This window comes from Loxodonta africana, chromosome 8 (genome assembly GCF_030014295.1).
Source record: "Loxodonta africana isolate mLoxAfr1 chromosome 8, mLoxAfr1.hap2, whole genome shotgun sequence".
NCBI classification, from domain to species: Eukaryota; Metazoa; Chordata; class Mammalia; order Proboscidea; family Elephantidae; genus Loxodonta; species Loxodonta africana.
Genome location: NC_087349.1, coordinates 92,094,430 through 92,117,594, shown reverse-complemented (window position 1 = coordinate 92,117,594; position 23,165 = coordinate 92,094,430). Strand labels below are relative to the sequence as shown.

General features: G+C 49.4%; 1 protein-coding gene across 5 annotated transcripts in view; it reads right to left on the bottom strand.

The window, feature by feature from the left end:
• Positions 1 to 23,165, bottom strand: part of ADCYAP1R1 (ADCYAP receptor type I) — a 64,708-nt gene that overhangs the window by 6,368 nt on the left and 35,175 nt on the right. For 2 of the 5 annotated variants that reach the window (XM_064290118.1, XM_010587186.3), the window contains 10 exons: positions 21,965 to 22,074; positions 21,153 to 21,250; positions 20,498 to 20,630; positions 19,162 to 19,315; positions 18,746 to 18,806; positions 18,008 to 18,077; positions 13,881 to 13,972; positions 6,152 to 6,235; positions 2,551 to 2,680; positions 992 to 1,033 (listed from right to left, as the gene is read on the bottom strand). In XM_064290118.1, the coding sequence (XP_064146188.1) occupies positions 992 to 1,033; positions 2,551 to 2,680; positions 6,152 to 6,235; positions 13,881 to 13,972; positions 18,008 to 18,077; positions 18,746 to 18,806; positions 19,162 to 19,315; positions 20,498 to 20,630; positions 21,153 to 21,250; positions 21,965 to 22,074 (974 nt within the window). Of the gene's footprint in view, positions 1 to 991; positions 1,034 to 2,550; positions 2,681 to 6,151; positions 6,236 to 10,484; positions 10,569 to 13,880; positions 13,973 to 18,007; positions 18,078 to 18,745; positions 18,807 to 19,161; positions 19,316 to 20,497; positions 20,631 to 21,152; positions 21,251 to 21,964; positions 22,075 to 23,165 lie in introns of all 5 variants that reach the window. The other 3 variants (XM_064290121.1, XM_064290119.1, XM_064290120.1) reach the window with 3 other exon arrangements.

Sequence of the window (23,165 nt, the reverse complement as noted above, 5' to 3'; positions counted from 1 at the left end):
CCTCCCAGTCCCACAGGCCCCGACTGTTGTCAGCTGACTATTGTCAGCTGACATCCAACTCATGGAGACCCCATGCACTATGGAAGGAAACGCTTCCTGTCCTGTGCCATGCCCATGATGGCTGTAGATTGAACCAGGACCTTAACAAGCTGCATGGATTCCCCCTTCCGTGTCCTAGCTGGGCAGACCACCCTGGAGGGTCCTGTCTGTCCTAATCTGACCCTCCTGTAGCTGGTCTCCAAGATCACTGAGCCCAACCTTCCTGTTTCTCAGATGCCAAAGAGAGGAGGGGCTTCCCGAGGTCACCAGGTCACACAGCTAAGACCCAGGCACTGAGGCGCTGACCCCCCCACTCTCTGAATCCATCCCACTCATCAAGCCCCCGCCCCTGTCCAGCACCTCTGTTCTGGTGTCTGCGCAGAAGCATCACCCCAAACAGGCTAGACATAAACAAGTCATAGCTCTGGAAATGAAACCTTACTAGAGGGTTCCAGGCCTCTCCCCCAGGGCCTTTCCTAAGTCTCCACAGTTCCCACTCTACCAAGGGACTGGGCAAGGCAAGCTGGCCCAACACTCAGCACCTCTACCCATCACAGCCTCATGAACCATGGGTACCACGTCCAGGCCCATGCTCTTCCTTGCTATCAATTCCTCCTCACTAAGGTGTGTCTGGTGACCACATATCATGAGAGCCTTCCCTCCCCAGGGTGATCTGCCCTCTGCAGAGCTGATGCCTCCCCTGCAGGCAGCTCTACCCAGAAGTGGGGCCTTAGCTGCACAGCAGGCAAAGCAAGAGAGGTTCTGGCCCAGGGCGGGGGTGTCCACCATATGCTGGGAGCTTCTATCCCCTTCCTCCAGGTGCTGGGGCCCTGGCAGAGCCCCAACCTGGAGAATAAACTCTTCTGTGCTGCCAGCAGACCACTCACACCCCTGTCTACTCCCCAGCCAGCCCCACATCCTCTGCCAAGAAGCCAAAGGGCCAGGGTCTTACCTCCCCATTCAGAAAACAGTAGAGAACAGCCACCACGAAGCCCTAGGAAGAGAATACAAAAATAAACCTGAGAATGCTAGCAAACAATCTTTCAGAATACTGCATGGGGTGTGTGTGGGAGAAGGGGGAATACCAAGAAGCAGAAAAGTAACAATTGCCTAGATGACCTGGATGGGGGCACCGCTCCTGGGGGTCTGGGGTAAGATGAGACAGTTCTGCTTTGTGAAGATGGGCACACTCATGAAGCCCAGTGGCTGCTCAAAGTCCCCTTTCTACAAAACCTTTCTACAAAACCTCCCTGAATGCCCCAGCCCCCACTGGCCTCCCCAGAAGCCCCAGTCCTGAGAGCCTGAGTTCCCACTGCAGCTGGTACTGTTCTCTGGTTTCCCCAATCAGCCTGCAGGCTTCCTGAAGGCAGAACCCCATCTCTTCTTCCTCTGTCCAAGACAGAGCAGACCTGTGCCATCTTTATCCTCCACCTCCCTCTACCCAACGCTCTTGGACACAGCACACACAAAACACCACGCGGAGTAAGCACTTGGCCCAGAGTAGGTATTCAGCTATTCTACATATATTTTGTTACATTTGGAATTCTTTCCTCATCACCAAACAAAACGATAGGATTTTCTCAAATGCCACAAATTGCTTCCTCTCAATCACTGTCCCTCAAGATGTCACTTGGAGGCAATAGAGGAATGAAGACACAGGCCCCAGAATATGTCAGTGAGAACAGAGACAGGAACACAGGGCTTTGCCTAGAAAGCTCCCAGCCTCATCAAGACTAAGGACGCTGAACAGGTAAAACGACACGGAATTAAAACGGGGGCAAGGGAAGATTAAAGTCGGATGCACAGAGTGACTTTCTGACCATGAAAATCAAATGCTAATGTAAACAGTTGAGTTAGGGAGAGACGCTGTATCCTGGAGACACTCAGGAGAGTCATCCCTGCCTTTATGGGTCCACTCATTCTCCTTCCATTCACATACTCCTCACACATTCTCTCACCAGTCTATCCACTCCTTCACTCACTTGTTTACAGCCCAGCCTACTTATTCCTTAGCTCACTGAGTCATTATTTCAGTCCCTGGCTTCATTTATTGATGCATTCATTTGCTCATCCACCTCTTCAGCTCCTTCAGCTTTCTGTGGCCAGGTCCTATGCTGGGGACCCCAATTTGGGTAAGATGGAGCTCCAGCCCTTGTGGAGTACATGGTCTATCACACCACAGTCAGGCTGTGGACATCTCTTGAGGCCACTGCACCAGGCAGATGGTGAGTGATGGGGAGCTGCCAGCTTAGGTCGCCCAAGGGTGGCCTGCCTTGGATATCCAGAGGCAGGGTCAACCAGACAGTCATGTGTCTTCTTCCCCAAAGAAACCCAGAGGGTAGAGAAAGCAGAAAGGGCTCTCTCAGCTCTCCACATCTATTCTACTCCCTCTTAGTTCAGAGGTGGGAATACTGAGACCCAGAGTTTAGGTTAAAGAAGTTTCTAGAAGAACCAGCTGGTCAGAAGCCAGGCCCCTGGTACCTGTGAGTTCAGCCCTTCATACCCACCTACCTGGAAGGAGCCCAGGCCCAGCTCAAACACAAGTCTCTCCCTCTTGCTGACATTCTCTGGGGAGAAGGCAAAGACCGTGTAGTGGATTCCAAACAGCGGAATGAGCAGCAGGGTGGAGCGTGCCAGCCGTCTGTCAGGAGAAAACGAGACATTTGCTAGGGTGGGGGGTGCTGGGGCTTGGGACCAGAGCGACTGAAGGCAGAGAATCCCAACCCCAGGCCATTTCTCTCCCTCTTAGCTGAAGCCCTGTTAATACCCTGCTGAGACAGGCCCAAGGTCATTCCCACCTAACCTAGCCAGCACAAGGGACCCAGGAGAGATGGTGGCCGACAAGGTCCAGGGCTTCCCTGGGTTATTCTGGGGGGATATCCCCCAGCCTGGAGGGCACCCCTCCCTTAAGCCACGTCTTATCCTATGGAGGCCCCTGGAGTTGGGCACCACTAAAAATGCACATAGGAGTATGCAGTTCAGAGACCCCCGTGTGGTGTGCAAAGTGAAGTCAGGGCAAAAGCCATGGACGGAGCCAGGAAGGCTTTAGGTACCTGGTGGGTCCTCAAGCAGAGCAAACATTCTCCTACTCTGCAAAGTGGTCCCATGTGCTTGAAAGAGTGGCCCAAGGCTTCACAGACAGTAGGCTTGTCTAACACTAGGGCTAGATAGGGACACTCACCAGGTGCGAGGAGGTGCTGATGACAGGGAGAGGGAGTGCACAGGTGCTGGGCCATAATGGGAGAGACTTGGGGTGGACTCAAGGAAGAACTTACTGATCCTGGGCATAAAGAATCGCCAACTAAGTAGGAGGCATCTGCTGTTCAGGAAAGTGTGAGTCAATGAAAGAGAAGATGTCAGCTCTGAGGTGTGGGGCAGGGGAGGAAGGGTCCAAAGAGACCACTGTGCCTTCAGAGACTGGCTCTTCTGGAGCTTTCCTACCTGGGAGGGGCTCCTAGGCCCACGGTTAAGACTCCAAGAATGTGTGCATAAGCATGTGGACTGTGTGCCCCATGGTGGGAAGGTGTTCCCAGAGGCCCTACAAGGCTGGGACCCCATCTCTGCCCACCCAGCATACTAGCTTCTTCTGGATCTCCCCAAAGAGCCCAGTCCTGGGCTGAAGAGGTGGTCAGCCCACTCTCCATGTCAGCCCAGGTCCCCCTGAGGGGTGAGGTGGGAACAGGAGGTCCAGCTGGTCTCAGAGGGATGGACAGCTGGGTGTGGGGGCAGCCAGTGGATTTGGGGCAATTACGCTGCCCCTCTCCTCATCCCAGAAAATGTTCTATAACCAGTTCTGTTGAATGTGGGGACTCTGGATTTCTGGAGAAGCGGAACCATGGGCCCGTGTGAGGCCCATGGTGAGTGGGAGAGGGTTAATGGGTTATTGAGAGAGGACAGAGGGAGGCAGAGGGGAAGTGAAGGGATGAAGGATGGAGACAAAGAGGGAGTGGCCTAAGGAGAACTTCAGGTAGGCCAAAGCTCAGCCTAGAGAGAAGGGGTCCCTGGGGTCAGGCGCCCTGCCCATCCCACCCACCCCTGCTCCCCGGCTGCCTCAGACATCTGTCGCCCACAAAGACATATTTCACAGAATCCAGGGTCTGAGTGGCCCCTGCTCTGAGCCTAGACACAGACCTGGAATGGACAGTCCTTTCATCCCGCCTCTGTCCTCTCTCAGGTTGTGCCTCTTTGAAGGCAGGGGTGGTGCCTACTCATGTCTGTTATCATGGTGAGCATGAACTTGACACTTGGAAAATACCTATTCCATGAAGGAAGGAACGAATGGACCACCAAAACCAAAAAAGCAAACTCATTGCCACTGAGTCGACTCCAACTCACGTGACCCCATATGTGTCAGGGTAGAACTGCGCTCCATAGCATTTTTAATGGCGGATTTCTTGGAAGCAGATGACCAGGCCTTTCTTTCAAGGCACTCTGGGTGGCCTTGGACTGCCAACTTTTTGGTTAGCATCTGAGCACTTAATGGTGTGTGCACCCAGGGACCATGGAGGCTGGAAAAGAAGGCTCTGAGCCATAAAACAGCATGGCCGGGAGCTCCATGAAGGCAGCTGGGGCCTTGCTCATCTCTGGGTGCCCAGTGCCTGGCACCAGGAAGACAGCAGAGAGTGTGTGTAGAAGGAATGAACTCTGAAGCAAAGAGGAAAGTGGCCTGGAATTGCATTCCCATGGATATCTTGGGGCTCCTCTGGGGCCCTGCCTAGAGGAGTCACTTTAAAAAAAGAAGCTTAATGCAAGGGGCTAAGGAAGGAAAGTTGGCCTGGAACATGACTATGGAGTCAGCTCCTGCGTTCCTCCCTCCTGGCTTCCTCTCCCACAAACAGGACTGCATCCATACACTTGTGCCTGCAGTTTGCAAACTGCTCTGGGAACCAAAAGGCCAAACTTCTCCAGCTCTCATGGTACCATCAGACAGAACAGGCTAGAGTAAGTAACGGTGACCTTTTGGGCACGGGCTCAGGCCCTTCCCAGCCACAAGACAGAGTGGTGACTGGCAGCAAAGGTGTCCTATAGTATAGCTCAAGGGCAACGTCCCTCCCCATCAGCCCTGCAGCAGCCCCAGCATAATCAGGGACTTCTGCCAGGGACCTAGGCCACTCCTGTGGCCCTATTTGCAGGCGGGGCAATAGGGCAGACAAGGAGGTCTCTAGGGCTCGGGGGTCTGGAGCCTCTACTTCAGGGTTAACCAGCTGCCTTGGAATGGGAACATAAGATCCTTCTTTGAGGGCAATGACAAAAATTACCGTATGACCTGACTAGCTCAGAGAGACAGTGACAGAGGCTTGGCCCCAAGTCCTCCTGCCCTGAGGGACCATCAATGGGCAGAAGAGGCCATAATACCAAGAAGAATGTCTACTGGTCAGAGCTGCCCAGATAACAGTGGGCTGCCCAGGAGGCAGTGAGCTCCCTCCTTAAAGAGATGCCCAAATAGAGGCTGATGCTCCCTCCCAGGAAGGCATTGTGACAAAGCAGTTCAGACTCCTGGGTTCAAATCGTCTGCCTGCCAATCACGTGGCCTTGAGTGAGTCACTTAGCGTCTCAGTGCTTCGGTTTTCTCACTTGTAAAATGGGGATAATACATTCAAGTACCCACCTCGCAGAGTTGTTGTGGGCATTAAATGAGTTAATGTCAAGTTGGCACATAAGAATGCTGTATCGCTGGAGGCTCCCTGCCCTGTGCAGGGGGATGGATTGGATGAACTCAAGCTCTAAGACTCTTAGAAAAAATTTTGCAGTTGCAGGGACTGAAGCCCAGGGGAGTGCTGGGATTTGCAGAAAGCCACACATCGCAGAGGCTGCAGGGCTGCTTGCTCCTCAGCATGGGCCAAGCCCCGGGCAGGCGGCCCCCGAATGGCCACAGTTCCATCCTGCGCCCTCCCCTCCCGCCCACGGCATCTGTTGCAGAGAACTCACAAGACACCCAGAACGTCAACATGCAACAGCTGGGGATGGGTTGGGCTGGGAGGCACAGCCTGCTCTCCACTGGCCTCCAGCCGCCAGGCAGGACGGCGGGACACAAGCTTGAGGCGGCGGCAGCAGCATGCGTCCCCCTCCCCTCCAGGAGGCCCCGGCCACAGCCATGGCCACACACACTTACAGAGTAATGGTGGACAGTTCTGACATCTTGCAAGAGTGCTGCTGAGCCCGCTGTGGCTTGCAGTAGCATTTCTGTACGCAGCTGCTGGATGTGACAAGATTAGCACTTCTGTCAGCTGGGGACATCAGGACAGTGGAGGAACTGGATTGGATTTAGGTCAACACAGTTCATGGGGAGGATACAGGAGGTGAGGGTGTGGAAGGGGGCCCCTGCAGTCATGGGGAGAAGAATGAGGAAGCCAGGGGCCAAGACAGGGTCAGCTCTGAACACAGAAATGCAGGTTCATACGTGCGCACACGTGTGCTCAGAAACACACACACGAGCACTCACGCATTGCCCACCAACAGGTGGGTGGGTTGGGAGTAAAGGAGTGTGCTTGGAAGGCAGGGTCTGGACTGGGTCTCATGCAGGCAGCCAGAGGCTAGGCTGTCTCCAGAGTCAACTCCAAGCTCAGAGCATGGCCTTGCCAGAGGTCACTCAGTGAGATGGGTGGTCAGAAACTCATGCCATGGACCTCACGGGCTGCAGAGCTTGGCCTGAATGAGCCTTGAATCAGGCCAGTTTGGGGTTTGGCTGTGAGGGTTGACTGGGGTATCCACTGGTCTTGCTCCCCTACATCTCTCACTCTTCTCCTGCCATGCCACACCATCCTCTCAGAGTCCCCAGGCACCTCAATGTTAGCCATACAGGAGGAGCAAAGGCGGTCCAGGTCTATGACTGCACTATCCAATACGGTAGCCACTACCCACATGTGGCTGTTTGATTTTTAACTAAAATTAAATAAAATTTAAAATTCAGACCCTCAGTTGCACTAACCACATTCCAAAGGCTCAATAGCCACATGCAGCTAGTGGCTGTCATACTGGACAGCACAGATATAGGACATTTCAATCACTTGGAAGAGTTCTACTAGATGGTGCTGAATTAGACTTTTTAATACAAGTTCAAAGGGCAGGGAATGAGGCTGAGGAGCACCACTGGACACTGCTCCACTGTCTCTAGAAAGGAGTCATCTTCTGGAGGGGCCACAGGTGCGCTGGGAGCCAGTCTATCTCTACATTCTACTGGGAAAGGTACAGAGCTTCCATCCCCTCACAGGGTTCAAACTGACTTTCTATCCCTTCTGGCCTCCATGGTCTCGCTGATGCCTGGGGTGGCACAAGCTGTGGACACTTCTTTCCCTTCTCTGACAAACATGTAACAGGTGGAGTAAGAGCTGTGCCATCTTGTCAAACTGCAAAGCAGAATTGCCCACTTCATAAATGCTCCTCAGGGAGGCTCCTGGGACTTGCTGTTGGATTGATAAATCTGATGTGGCTCTGATGCAAAGGAGAACAGACACACAGAAAGAAGAGACCCCTGGTGTTCATAGATTTGCTTTTTGTGATTCGTTCCCTTTGAGGGTAAGGCCTGAAGGTCCTCAACATGTGCTGTGTTATTTGACTGAGGCAAAAACCTGAATCATATACTTTAAAGATGGAGACAGCTGTGACAGCTCCCCCTGTACATGTTCTCTTTGCAGTTCTGATTTCATAAATGGCACCTTTCAATTCATACTCCACTGTGAGTGGGCGCCACTGTCCCCATTTTACAGAAGATGGAAGTGAGAGATATTATGATGCTTTGCTGCTGGGAATATGGAGATGGACCATCAGCATCAGCGCCACCTGGGAGCTAGTTAGAAATGCATAATCTTGGGACCACCCCAGACCTGTTGACTCAAAATTAGGGATTTAATAAGATCCCCAGGTAATTCATATGCATATGAGAGCTTGAGAAGCACTATTGTAAGGTACTCATATAGCTGAGAAGTTGCTTCTTGTGTCCTTAATGAATGTCAAAGGTCTGTATTATACACATACAAAGACAGACACACACATAAGTATGTATGCTGCTCTTGACAATTAAAAGGGATTAATTGGGCATTCCAGAATGAAAAAAATATTCTATTCTTCAAATTTGTTATCTGTCTTGCTTAGAATTTGAAAGCTTGGATAGTCTCTCTTATAGCTAGTGACCTTACTGACTCCTTCATCCTTTGCCTTGGTAAACCACAGAAAGTAGGGTCTAGGTGTCCATGACCTCCAGACCCCAGACGTGACCTCCTATGTGCCCAGTTAAAGCCCCAGCCCCAAATTCTAAAGCCTCAGCTATTCTCCTCTGAAACCTCTCTTTCTTGAGCTCCAAGACTGTTCCTGCCCCTCCAGGGTCCTGGCTACTTTGACAGGAAATGTAGGCTCCTCTGACTTCTTGAAAGTATTCTATAGATCTACGAGTGACAACTTTGCTGGACAATCCTGACCCCTGGAAAAGAATGCGTAGCTCTGATGGGAAAGAGAGGGGCATAACAAGGAGCAGGAAGGGGCTGAAGGAAGGACCTGAAACCTGAGAGGCTCCTGGGGGAGACCAATGTAGAGAAAAAGGGAAGGAGGCCCCTCTCCCACACACTCCCCCTTCCCCAAACCTTCAGCGTTTCTGTGCAAAAGCCATAGGACTCCCTGAAAAGAACTAGAACAAGATGGTGGCAAGGAAGCCAGAGGAAGGGGTATAAGAAAGAAAGAGATGCCAGAATTTGATAAATCAGAATAATTAGTGAAAAGCGAAAAGGAATTGAATCAAGAGGAATAGAGAGATAAACTTAGGCAGGCTGATGTGACAAATTCTGAGCTGGATTCAAGGGAAGATAAGAAAGTCCGATGAGGGTGTTGGGGTGGGAGCTGCCTGGAGTGTGGTGTCAGCCTGAAGCGGAAGGCTGGAGACCCTACGGCAGGCGTAGGGCCCGTGTCCACATCTGGAGGTCAGGGAGCCCTGGCTTCTAGACCTGGCCTTTCCATGACTTTGCTGTGTGTCTGCAGAAAAGTCAAAGCCATCTTCAGGCCTCAGCTCCCACATCTACACCCAGGTACCTGGTCCGTGGTTTCTACGGGCCCCTGCTTGTCTATGCCTCCGGCCAACCACCAGGAATGCCTCAGTGCCCTTTGTGTGAAGGGCTGCTGGTTGCAGCCCCAGAAACAGTGGTGGGACCCTAGATGAAGACACCTGCAGGGGACCTTGTGATGGCAGCAGCCCTGTCTTATCCACCTCAGTCGTCCTAGTGATCAGCATAGCTCTGGACAGTCAGCAGGTCTACAGAACATGGTTTTGAGGTGAATGTTCCCCATAGGCCCCCTCCCCCACTGCTAAGCTGCTGCATACCCCAGCACCCCAGCCTAGTGCCCAGGGAAGCGCTCCCCATCACACTGGTACCTCAGCCAGAAACACAGCTCAGCAGATCTCAGGAGAGTCCTTGCCTACCACCCCTCCCACCCTTAGGATGGTGAGGGGAGTCGGGCCCCTGAGCTCAAGGTCTCGTTTGGCCACTGACTAGCTGGATGACCTTTGATGGTATCACTTTCCTCCCCTGGCCCTCAGTTTCTCCATCTGAAAAATGGGGCAAAATTTCCCTGCTGCCAACCCCTAACAGGAGTTGTGAGGATGGGATGCTTTCAGGCTGGGGGTGGAAGGTGCTTCGGAAGTGGAAGGAGGTGCTCCATGCAGACTGGGAGCCCCTGGCTGTGGGCTGAGTTTCTGAAGTGAGAATTTGCTGGCTGCACTTCTCCTGCCTAGCCAAGGAAGAATGTGTCCTTTGGAGGTGAGGACTGTCCCACCCCGCACCTGCCACCATCACAACCTGCTGAAGAGTCTACAGACATCACAGGGTCTGTTCTGCTCTCCTTCCTTTACCCTGAGGGGCCATGGAGACTGTTTAGTGGGGCCCCAAGGGGAGAACACAGATGGGCTCTTCCCTCCCCCATCCAGACCCAAACCTAGACCCGAGATGCTCCTTCCAAATGCCCATCTTGCAGCGGGGAAAACCCACTGGGAATGAACCCAGGAGATGACGTCTACCAGCACAATTGGTGTCTGCCCCTGAAACCTCACCCCTCTTCTTTCTGAGCCCACTGGTGTCTCACAAACGTCAACTCTGCTCCCTCCAAAAGACAGGCTAACCCTGCCTCCAGACTGAACGCTGGCCCCAGCCTCAGGCTGAGCCCTAATCCCTGCCCCAGACCAAGTCTGACCCTGAGTGAACAATGCTGACCCCAACCTAGGTCCTGACTCGGTCCTATCTCTGGCCACTGCCCAAGTCTGACTCATCCCTACACCAAGCCTACCCAATGCCAGCCAGTCATTCTACCAGGAGCATCAGGTGATAGAGTATGATGGCTCAGTGCCACCCTCCCCCCGGAGGGGCCCCAGCCCCCAACAGGTCCTTCTGAGGCTGGGTCAGGAGCGCCGTCTCTGTCTACGGAGGACAAGCTCTTTATCATCTGAGCAGCTGGAACCAACCTACAGGAAAGGGAGTGAATGCTGGTCTGAGGGCAGAGGCAGGGAATCCTCTCGGGCTTTCTTGGGGACTCCCAGGCTTAAATTTGTTCTGGAAACAGAGGAAAAAAATCAGAGACCTGTTGTGGGCAGAACCGAAGAGGCTTCTCAGCCCAATACATGAGTCTGGTGCCCCAAGGGGCCTTTGGCACCTGGAATCTCCCTCTGCCACCATGCCTTACCCTCTCCAAGCCCCCACACCCTCACCAGTATAAACACCTCCCAGCTCAAAGCCAACTCCCCTTACAAGCCTTCTGGGGTGGGGGTCACCTTTACACAAGGCTGGAACCCACCAGGGCCTCTTCTTCCAGGAAACCTTATTCGTATACTTGCTTTACACCATCTTCCCATCTGTAAATTTCTTGAGGGCAGGAATGATGGCGTAGTCAAGCTTGGAGTCAAGGGCCTGCCTGCATCTGAGCTATGTCTTCACTTCTTCCTACCGGATTCATTTCACTTCCCTGATAATTAGCTCCCACAGCTGTAAAGTGGGGATTACATTTGACAATTGATGACCTATCCCACCAGATTCACTGAGTGGTTGTGAACATTAAATGTGCATGAGCCGAGTTGTAAGTGTTTTTAACAGCTGTGCAGTTCTTAGCAGCACTGTCATTTTTATTATAGCTGACATTCGCCAGCAGGGTCTCCTCAACCCTGAAAACGCTCACGCATGTTGCTGAATTCAGTGGGATCAAGTTGCTCCCCTGTCCTGTGGGAGCCCTCCCACCTGGCTTGCAGACCACATCCACATGAGTTTTTAATCTTTGGGGCTTAAGATTAGCAGAGGTTTGGCTTTCTGTAAAGAAAATATCTGCTGAGATTGCAAGCGAATTGTTTTAGACTGTAGAAGGAAACCAACCAGCTGGTTCTTTAAATATCCTGGGACTTACACCACCCTCCCATATGTAAACCATGTGCTAGTTACAAATGGTTTTTATCTATACTCTAGGAAGGCCTGACAGGACGCTACAACTCCCACTCTGTGACTAACTTGAAAATCGTAGCCCTACATTTCTCTGTCTCCAGACCCCTGGGCGTTCTTGCTGCCTGGAGCAGGATGCCTGAGCTGACGACGTGTGTTCAAGGCTCAGAAAAAAACAAAAAACCAAACCAGTTGCCAGCAAGTTGATTCTGACTCATGGCCACTCCATGTGTGTCAGTGTAGAACTGCTCTCCATAGGGTTCTCAATGGCTGTGACCTTTCATAAGTAGATGGCCAAGGCTTTCTTCCAAGGAGCTTCTGCGAAGACTCAAACCACCAACCTTTTGGTTAGCAGCCAAGTACGTTAAAGGTTTGCACCTCCTAGGGACTCCCAAGGCTTAGTCCAAAACTAAATCAAACCCATTTCTGTCAAGTCAATTCCAACTCATAGCAACCCTACAGGACAGAGTAGAACTGCCCCATAGAGTTTCCAAGGAGCAGCTGGCTGGTGGATTCGAACTGCTGGTCTTTTGGTTAGCAGCCAAACACTTAACCACTGCACCACCTTAGAGCCCCTCCGTGTATCCCTACACTGGCAGAGTGAAAGTCTTGCAGGGTCCCCAGAGAAGAAGTTCCAGAGGACCTCAGAAGAAGAAACAGATCCTACCAGGAAAGGGAGGGGACTGGGGCTGCTAGAGGTCAAATGAGACATGAGGCTGACAGGGCTACTCACCGTCTTCATATGCTGGAGATGACTGTTAGTTAGGGACCTGACCCAAACACGTCTCAGATTCACAATCAAGCAGGAGAAACTGAAGTCACGAAAGGGTAGTTTCTGACACTGGACAGGAAGGTAGGGAGTAGCAGGGCCCTGGTTTTTAAAATGCTGGTGAAGAAGTCAAGAGTGATCTCTCCTGGGCAGGTCAGTGAGTGGCAGAGGCTGCTTGCCTGGCCTGACAGTGCAGGTCTCTGAGACTTTATGACTGGCATAGATGAACTATTTTCTACTGCATAACATATACATAGAAGCCGATAGTTTGGTAAAACTTGCAGAAACATTAAGAAGGAAAAAGACAGTAAATGGAATGTAAAAAAAGTCTTTTCCAATGTAATGGAATCGTTGTGCATGTAGGACAAACATCGCTGAACAACCCAGGCCCTGTGCCAATCCCCCACCCACAGTGGAAGGGTTGGACAGACAGACAGACCAAGAACATGGAAGCTCCATGGAGTTTTAGGGGAAGATCTGGGATTTAGTCTCTGAGCAGCTCCTGACATCCCTCCCTCTAGGAGAATGGCTGGGTGGTAGGAAGCCCTCTGCTGGGGTCCCTCCCCTATCCCACTTCTTGTCCCAGTGAGCAGTCATCAAGGTTCTGAGCCCCAGGTTGGGGTCTCTAATGAAGGTAGGACCAAGCACCCAGTGATGCTGTGAAACTATCCTGGCTCCTTCTAACTTTTGTCTTCTGAAGGAACTGAATAAGCAACACATATGCTTCTACATCATGCATGGACGGACCCTCCAGGGACACCTCCAGAGTCAGACTGTGCCCTCCCAGCCCCTCCAGCCAACCACAGGGGATAGGTCTTCCTCCTTAGCATCAGAAATGTCCCATGCCTCACACACCCAGCTGGTCATGATCTCGCTTCCAAAGCCAGAAAGATGAGGTGGAGGAGCTCTGTGGGACTTCAGAATAGGATAAGGGTTTGGAGAGGGATGGGGAAGAAAAAGGAAAGGAAGAAATCCCCCAGGATAAACTGTTAAGGACGTGACTGCAAAAATGTGTCTAGGAAATCAAATGGCCAGGAAAAGAAAAAGCTCTACACTCAATGTTAAGAGGTTGCCTGAGAAGCCCATTGGTCCCAAACAAATCAGATTTTCGTCTGTTCAGGGAAAAGGGGATTGCAGAAATAGGGTCAACACAGAAGTAGAGCTATCCTGAGGGAAGGTGGAGAAGAGAAAGAATCATTCCTTTCTCACACCCAGACCAGTGAGACCCTGGCTCTCTAGTGGGCGCTGAGCAACTTCTGCACACTAAGCTGGGGCTGGGGACATCAGACAACTGTGTACCCAGTGGTGCTCATGAGCTTCCCACAGAAACTAGATCCCCAAAGGAAATCTAACTTCTAAACAATCAAGATGCTAAGAGCCCTCGGGAATCTGCTGTTTTCCATCTTGATTTTCCTAGAGTTATGCAGGATTGTTCGTCTCTTTCCCTCTTTTCCCTTCCATGTAATGACCATGCAGATTAGAAGCCCTGGGCTGGCTGGAGGTTGGGAGGGCAACTATATTTTGAAGGCACTTTAATCAAAAAAGAATCTTTCAATTGCCCATGCTAGGTCACCTGTCATTAAAGCCCAGTCCTTCTCCTGCCTGTGACCTGAGTGTGGGGCCCACAAGGCTGGTGGGAGTGGCTGAAGCGTCTACACAATGGTACTTACAAGTAGATGCTAGACTCGTTGCCTCCCATGTCTGGAGACTGAAGTTTCTGCACAAGAATGACGATGATGCCAATGAAAAGCACAAAGTTAACCTGAGGAGCAAAGAAAAAACAGACGGAAATGACTCTGGGCAAAGACTTTCCACACTCCTGTCTCTGCATAGGCTGTTATTTCCCAACAGTGCCCCCCACCCCACACCTATCAAGATCCCATCTAGCCTTCTAATTCAAGATGGCAGCATGAGAACACTTGTTTATCTCTCCAGCCTCCACCAATATCATTGAAATGACAGAAGAGAGAAAAGAAAAAAGAATTCCATAGTAGTACTGAGAAACAGAAAAGAGTATCCTGAGTAAGCCACAAGATTGAGCAGTTTCTACAAGAGAAGAAACAGATGGAATCAGGATGATGGAAAAACTACAACCCAAAACACAGAGAAGAGGCTACTGCAGAGATGAGGGCTGCCCTCTAGAGAAACTTTTTGAGTTCAGAGTCATGCAATATGGAGAACAGGAATGGACGACCACAGCTTTACTAATTAAAGGACTGCCTGGAGAATAGTGATAGCAGCAGCTGCCTTCAGATAAGGATCAGGAACAAAAGCTCTCTAAACAAATTGGGGAGCCGTGTTTACAGTGAAAAGGGAGGAGAGAGGGAACAAATAAACAGAAACTGGTACAACGAGAGAACTACGCATCCACATCTTTGGGATGCGGCCAAAGCAGCACTCAGAGAAAAATGGAGAGCCTAAGCCTAACTCATTAAAAAGAATAAATGCTGAAAATAAAATAATTAAACATTCAAACGAAACAACTATGGAAAAATTACCAAAAATTTAACATATAAAAGAAGAAAGAATTAATATAGCTAAAACTTCAGAATAAACATGATAAACAGTAGACTTGATCTAAAAAAACAAAATCTTAATTATTTGTTTTGCAGAGCAATTAGAAAAATAAAGCACGATTTAGGAGGGCAGGATTCTGACATCTTGTCCGATGCATTCTAGGTAATCTACCTAGAATACATTCAGTGTATACTGCTAAATGCATGTGTCCAGCAATCTAAAAGGAGAAAATGCAATTAAACAAATTTAGGGATGAGAAACAAGGCAAGACAACCTATGCATGGAATATTTTTTAATTACAGAAAGAAAATCAAACAAAATGGGAAAATATGAATTAACTCAAGAAGATTTAGAAAATCTGAGTAGACCATTGACTTCAGAAGAAATTTAAAAATACTCAAAGAATGTGCTAAAAGGCACCGGACCCAGATTTTTTAGACCCAGTTTCACAAGGCCTTCAAGGAAGATGTAGAATAAAAAGAAAAATCTCCCAAACTACCTACCGGTGAGGATAGATAACAGACCCTGCTACAAAACCCAGGCATGGACAGAAAACACACACACACACCACTAACCACAGAACTCACAAACGGCCATGCAAAATCTCTAAATAAAATGTTACCAAATAGAATTTAGCAGTGCATTAAAAGAATAAACAGATCATGGTCATAAAGGTTTTATCCGAATATTAAAAATCCAAAACTCCTACTAATACTAGTTACATTAACGGATTAAAACCATATGCTATCATTATCCCCTGTAAGACTGGCAAACATTAAAATGGTCAGTAATACAAATGCTGACAGACATGGGAGATGGCACTTTTGAACCCTCCCAGCTCATGGAAGGCAATATGATATCCATGAAAGTGTTAAATGTATGCACCTTTGTCCCAGAAATTACGCTCCTAGGTATTTATCCCAAAGAAATATTCACGGGTGCCCAAAGATATACACAAAAATATTCACTGTAGCATTGCTCATAGAGAAGAAAAATTGGAATTTACAAATTTCTATCACTAGGGGAGTGACCATTTCAATAAACGTCTCCAAATCACATTTGGTAAGACTCAATACCCATTCCTGATTTAACAACAACAAAAAAAAACTGAAACAAGTTAGGAGTAGAAATTTTCCTAACTCAATGAAGGGTAACTGCCAAAAACTACAGGAAACATTCTCAAGAAGAACAAGGAATAAAAGTGTAAAGATTCAAAAGGAAGTGCAAAAACTACTTTTGTTCAAATTATATAATTTTTCTATCAAGAAAATCCAGGAGAACCAACTAAAAAGTAATTAGAACTGGTAAGAGAGTTCAGAAGGATAACCAAAAAAACAAACAAAAAAATACACAAAAACCAAGAGCTACCGCGTATAGCTACTGACGTCCGCAGTAACCCATTATAATATATAATGACAGAATGATCCCTAGACCCAATAAAAGTGTAAACTGAAAAATACTTTTAAAGGTAAACTTAACAAGACCAAGAAAGCAAGCTAGAAATGTTTACCCAAATGACTTTATGAAGGAAGACTGAATAAATGGAAAAGCGTGTCAGGCTCTTGGAGAGGAAGACTCAATGTTTTAAGAAAATCAATTCCCCTCTATAAATTCAATGCAGTTTCTCTAAAAATCTCAACCAGAATTTTTTGAAACTTGACAAGGGTATTTGAAAGTTCTTCTGAAAGAGTAAATGTGCAAACAATTTTTGAAAAAAAAAAGAATAACGAAGGAGAAACGAACATACCAGATATCAAAACGTGCTTTGAGGTTCATAGTAACTAGCACAATGGAGTATTTGCCACGGGAATATGTAAATAGATTAGTGACAGAGAATAGAGAGTCTGGAACCAAAGTCAAGTACAGCATATTGAGTGTTGATGATAAAATGCCATTTCACTGTAATAGAGAAAGGATGGACTATTCAATAAAAAGAATTGAAAAGGCGGAATGTGTATCCATTTAGAAAAATAAAATTAGACATCATTTCAGACCTGGCAAAGAAATAAAATTTCAACTGGATTAAAGATGTATATATAATAATCCAGTCCACAACAGTATTGTGAAACAATTAAGGAAAATATTTTTATCTTTTAGGCTGGGAAAGTCCTCCATAAACAAGAAATAAAGTTCAGAATTCATAAAGAGAAAGGCTGACAGATTTGACTGTATAAAAGCTATGCAGTCTTGAAAATGCACTTACGACATGTATAATGGATGAAGGGTTACTACTGTCCAAACAGTAAGTTAGACAACAATTTGCTAGAAAAATGAGCAAGAGAAATAAATAGGTAATATCCAGAATAAAAAACAAATTGTCGATAATACTTGAAAAAAAATGCTCAGCTGTATTACTAATATGGGGAAATGCATATTAAAACAATGAGCTGCCATTATCCTCCACAAGACTGCATAAAAATTTAAATGATCATTACAAGTGGGTGGCACAAGTGGTTTGCGATTGGCTGCTAACCTAAAGGTTGGGAGTTCAAACCCGCTCAGTAGTGCCACAGAAGAAAGACCAGGCAATCTGCTTCTGTAAAGATTACAGCCAAGAAAACCCTATGGAGCAGTTCTACTCTGTAACACAGTGTCGCCATGAGTCGGAACTGACTTAATGGCAATGGGTTTTAGATAGATAGATGATTAGATGATAGATAGATAGACAGACAGACAGACAGGTAGATAGACAGATAGGTAGATAGATAAGATAAACAGATAGCCTGACGCAATGATATGGGGAAATGGGCAATACCCTTCTTAAAAAAAAAAACCCACTGCTGTCGAGTTGATTGCGACTCATAGAGACCCTATAGGACGGAGTAGAACTGCCCCACAGAGTTTCCAAGGAGTGCCTGGCGGATTCGAGCTGCCGAACTCTTGGTTAGCGGCCGTAGCACTTTACCACTACGCCACCAGGGTTTCCAATTCTTGAATGGTTTTTAGAAGGCAATTTGGTATCCGAAAATTTAAATGGATATACCGTCTGGCCCAGCAATTCCACTTCTAGGTATTTATGCTAAAGAAATATTCACATATGCTCAAAATTATGCACAAAATTATTCCTGCTAACCTATCGCATAATGAGGAAAGATGGAAAAATAGAAATGTCCAACGCTATGGGCAGAGCTAAATAACTGATGCATCATATTACAGAATATGACACAGCCATGATAAAGGAGGAGGTTGGTTTGTGTGATTACCTTTTATTTTCCCTCCTCACATGCTTTTCTGCCCAGGCCCCCATCTTTTCCTTCCTCCTCCCCCCAAGAATACTCACCATTATCGAGCCAACCACAGGGCCTTTGATCACCCACCACAGAGCCGTGTTGTCATTCATATCCCAGCAGCTGAAAGACAGACAGATGGAGATACAGACATAGAGAGAAGAGAGATCAGGCCAGGGGCCAGGACACCAGCAGGACAATGCCCCCCACTCCCTGCGTGTCACTTTCTCCTACAGCTCCCTGTAGGGGCGCTGGCTGGAAGGAGAGATCTCAGGCAGCTGCAGCCCCAGCCTGGCCCTGCTTCTTCAGGTGCCCTTGACTTGTGCCTTGTCTTTTCCTCTGCTACCCTGCCAAGGCATCCCTAATGCACTGCCCACTCATGTAGCCACAAGAAAGGGCAGAGAGTGGAGCCTGAGTCTGGGGTCACCAATGGGCTCCTGGGAAAGGGCCCTGTTTCTCCTTAGACCTAGGGCTCTCAGAGGTGTGACCTCACCCTCAGCAACAATCTCCCCCCACCTCCTGGAAAGGAAAACAGACACCCTGATCTGGGGCCCAGAAGCAGAAAGGGGCTCCAAAACCTTGTACATTCTGTCACTGGGCTCACGGTTAAGATGTCTAGGTGGGTTCACCTGAGGTGGGTTAGGGCTCAGTTGGTACCCAGAACTAGGGGTCTGGGACCAGAATTGGATGGTTGGTTTGGGACAGTGAACCTGAAGTCAGGTCAGTGACTGAGAAGTCCTCTGAAAGACTCTATCTGTGTTCTGGGCCCTGGCTCACTGAAGTGTACTCACCCCGTGTCATCGAAGTGGAGCCTCAGCACAGCCCACACTGTCACACACACAGTTGGGGTCCCTGGCAGAGCAGAAAAGGAGCCTCAAAATAGGAAAACCAATATGCCCAAGTGTGTCCCTAAGACTTGGGGCTCTGATGGATGGGTACATGCCTCCCACTCCAACCTGGGGTTCCTGGGGACCATAACTGTCCCTCAGACCAAGTGTCTCTACTTAGACCCAGAGTTCCTGGCAGCAGGCCAATCTTCCCACTCAAATGGACTCCTGGGCATATCTGCTCCCTCAGACAGTGGGCTTCCTCAGGGTAGGAAGAGCAACAGGTAGGTCCAAGAACCAGCAGTCTGCCTCAGCCTAGGGGAACCAAGGACATACCTGGCCATGAGACCTGACCTGTCTGGCCGACTCGAATGACCTACCCCAGCCAATAATGGTGTACCAGTAGAAGTATCTTCTCTCAGGGAAGAAGGTCTCCACCAGCAGGGTGAAGAGGTACAGGCCCTCAATGAACAGCCAGAAGTAGTTGGACACCACGCAGTAGTGGAAGAAAATCATGACGGCCTTGCATTCCACCTGCAGGGAGAGACTCATGAAAATGTAGCCCAACAGGACTGCCCTTCAGCTCTGGCATAACGAGGGCTAAAATATCCAAAGGACCTGAGAATCAACATTCTTGGATTCAAAGAGTTTAACACTCCAGCAGCCTATGCTCTGTGAGCTGAAGCTCCCCATGGAGGCACAACTACACGTGAAGGAAAAGGATGAGTGGACGAACACAGTCCCCCTCCCCTCCTCAACTCCCATACTCACTCTCCCCCATTTTCCTGCCCCTCCCCCAAGCTCCCACAGGTAAGGCCAGTAGAAGAGAAGCAGTGCAAGGTCCCTGCAGAAGGGTCCCTGGTATAAAGAGAATTCAGATACCACATGGGTGGGGGATACCCTGGCTCCTAGGAATTTCACTCATGGATGGAAAAAAAAAAAAAAAATCAAACCTATTGCCATCAAGTTGATTCTGACTCATAAAAGTGTGCCTGCCCAGGACAAGGCTCTGAACTCTGGACTGTTCTTTCTATCCTACCACATCAAAGCCCATCTTCTCTGTGCACCACCTCTGCAAAAGATATGAGAGCTGGGGGATGGCCTGGCAAGAACTCAAGCAAATCAGCACTCAGCGCTGTCATGGGCTAGTTATATGACTAGGAACCAGTCAAGCCCTCTCTGTGAGCCCGTTTCCTCATTAGTCAAATGAATCTATTCCTATCTGACCTTCCTCAACTGTTCAGCCAAGTACAACATACACCAGAGAAGAAGTGGGTAACATTTTGGCTAGAAATAACATCATACAGAGATTTATTGGCTATAGGAGTCCCTGGGTAGTGCGACAGTTAACGTGTTCAGCTGTTAACCAAAATGCTGGCCGTTCGAGTCCACCCAGAGGCTCCTCGGAAGAAAATCCTGGAGATCTACTTCTGAAGTACCAGCCATTGAAAACTCTATGAGCACAGTTCTACCCTGACATGCATGGGGTCGCCATGAGTCAGAATTGACACAATGGCAAATGGTTTGGTTTTTAATAGCCTCATGGGTTAGTCGGGGTTTCCACGTAAACTGGGGGCAATGCCTTACTCTTCAGGAAAACACTGGGATAGTGAAGTGCCAGGCAATCAGGGAGAGAGTTCTCCTCCTGATGGGAGGTTGGGGAGCCTTCCTGGCATGGGCCCTCAAGCCTGCAGCACACTGGCTCAGCTCACTCACAGTGGAAATGAAGCAGTGATTGTTGTCCTGTTCCGCATACAGGATCCAGTCTTTGATGAAGACGGAGATTGCCCTCAGCATGAATGACACAAACAGATTCATGTGGATGAAGTTGCGAGTGCAGTGTAGCTTCCTACATGAGAAGACAGGGGAGGAGAAAGCAATGAAGCAGAGAACCCAGAAGCATTTCAAAGTCTTGACTCTGGAGTCTGCTTAGTGGCAACTCCACGGCTTTGTCACAGTGGGATCCCCCCCACTTACACCACCCCCTTTTCCACCTCTCTAGGTCCTTACTCATTTCCTGGCCCCTGCAATCTGGTACCACTGCTCCACGTGGCCAGACTTCCTCCCTCCTGTGACCGACCTCTCTCTCTCTATCCGAGGGAGAGAAAAGAGCCCTAGACCAAAGGCGAGGGATGTAGGTCTCCTTGCCCAGGTTCTGCCTTGCTGTGTTGCCCCAGACGAGTCAGTTGTCCTCTCTGGGGTCAAGTTTCCCATCTGTTATCCTAAGGGTGGAGGAAATGCCTTCCAAGGGAACTTCCAGGACTGAAATCACTGGGACAAGTGGGGTGGAAGAGACAGAGCAAGGCCTCTGAGGCCTTGGTTCTGAGCAGGGGTGGGGTTGTGGGTGCATCAATGCTGCTAGGGGTCTTACCGGAAGCGACACAGGATGACCATGGCAGTGGTGAGGGTGACAAGGGACGTGCTATAGCCAACTGTGTACAGAGCCTTCACCGACAGGTAGTAGTAGTCCTAAAGTAGGGCACAGGACATGTAGGGCTCCACATGGTGCCTTGCAAGGCCAGGCCACCAAGTCCCCCTTGGAACCACACCCAGTCCCCCATTACAACCAAACAGTCTCTAGGGCCAGGACCCACCCACCTCCAGCCCACCACCCATCTCCTCTTCCCAATCTCACCTCCTCCACACCCCCAATCAGTGCCTCCACCTCCACCTGACACACCCCCACCTGCACGGAGCTACTTACTCTTCTCTGGGCAGTGCCATGCACACAGCAGAGGCTTAATAAATGCTTGTTGAATCCAAGAATTTTATTCTAGTATGGCAAGGGCACTGACCAATCAGAACAGGCACCAGCCTTAGAGCTGGAGAAGAGACCAGGAGGCCCCCTGCTGGGCCCAGTATTAGCCCTTCAATTGCTGGATCATTAGGAGGCCCAATGTCCTGGAAGAGGAACCAGGCTGGCGGGGAACACATGGTGGGTTGGGGGTGGGGAGCTCAGGCAGCACACCAGCTGATTCTCAGCCCAGGCTGAATGAATGAATATCCTCTCCTCAGTGTATCTGGCTTGGGTACACAGTAGGTGCTCATGAAAGCTGGCTGAATTGCACTCACTGCCCAAAGAGCTGAGCTTGCTGCAGTTCCACCAGGAGTCAAGGTCCTGGGGAAACGCCCCTCCACCCCACCCTTCACCCTACCCCTCCACCCAGCAGGGCAGACACTCACCTGGTCCCCAGTCTCGGATTCATACTCATCAAACCCACAAGCATCAAAGTAGTGAGGGAAGGGCTCAGACCAGCCGTCCTCCGTGCAGTTCCGGCTCACCACCCCCATGTCTGCAGTGAACAGAGAACTCGGTAAGGCAACGAGGGGACTTCAAAGGGCCCTGAAATTCTTATTAGAAAGTTACTTCTTAGTGGGAATTCCTGGAAGCCCATGTGCCCATCTAGAAAGCATGGGAACCGAAGTCTCAAAAAATCCTCCACTGTCTGGGACAATCAGTGACTGCTGATGGCCTGGAGCTCACGAGCTATGCCCTTACTAAGGACACCCCAGGAGGGTGAGAGGTGGGCAAGGGACAAGCTGATATCTTAACAACAAGGGGTGAAGGGACCGAGCCAGACTGAATCCAGCATCCCTGCTTCCCTCTCTTCCAGAACTAGCAAATGCTAGGGGAAGGCCTGAGCCGTTGGGTCAACACTTCTCAAACGTCAGCATACACAACCACTGGGAGACTCAAAAGCAGCTTCCTGGCCCAACACCCCCAGGGATTCTTGTTCAGGAGATAGAGGTGAAACCCAGAATCACCTCAGGGGACTGTGAGGTGCTGTCCTTCCCACACCTTGAGAAGCACAGCTCCAGGTGATGCTTGCACCTGGAGCTCAGAGCCTCCCAGCAGCTGCAATATCCTCACCACCAGCAGGGACAGACAAATGAGGACCCGGCCTTCGTGAACACGGCACCAGGCCTCCACTAACCTAGCAGGAGATCTGATTAAGATATCTGGTTATGCTTTAAAAACAAAGTTTTGCCTTTCAGGCCTTGGGGTCTGTTTCCTGTCACTAACGTACTATAATTTTCTTTTGATCAACTTTAGAGGTAATTTTGTGGGACTCCCAAGCGGGCAGGACCAGTCATGGCCATTAAGAGTCATTTGCTGGCTGCAGAGTAGGCTCTGGGCTGTTTTTCCACTGTGCCTGAGGCTGTTTTGGCCTTTAATGATTGTTCCTTGCATTCTCCTCTCCCCTGACTGTCTGTAACAGTAAGCCAGAGATGTCCAGAGGAGGCAAGCAGGCAAGCAGCCCCCTTTTACTCCAGTCCAGCACCTGTTCCCAGACTGGCTTCCAGGGAGTTTGACTGGTATAACAGGATGGGGGAAAATCTCACTTTATAAGTGGGGATGGTTCTCCCCTTGGTGTTGGTGTTG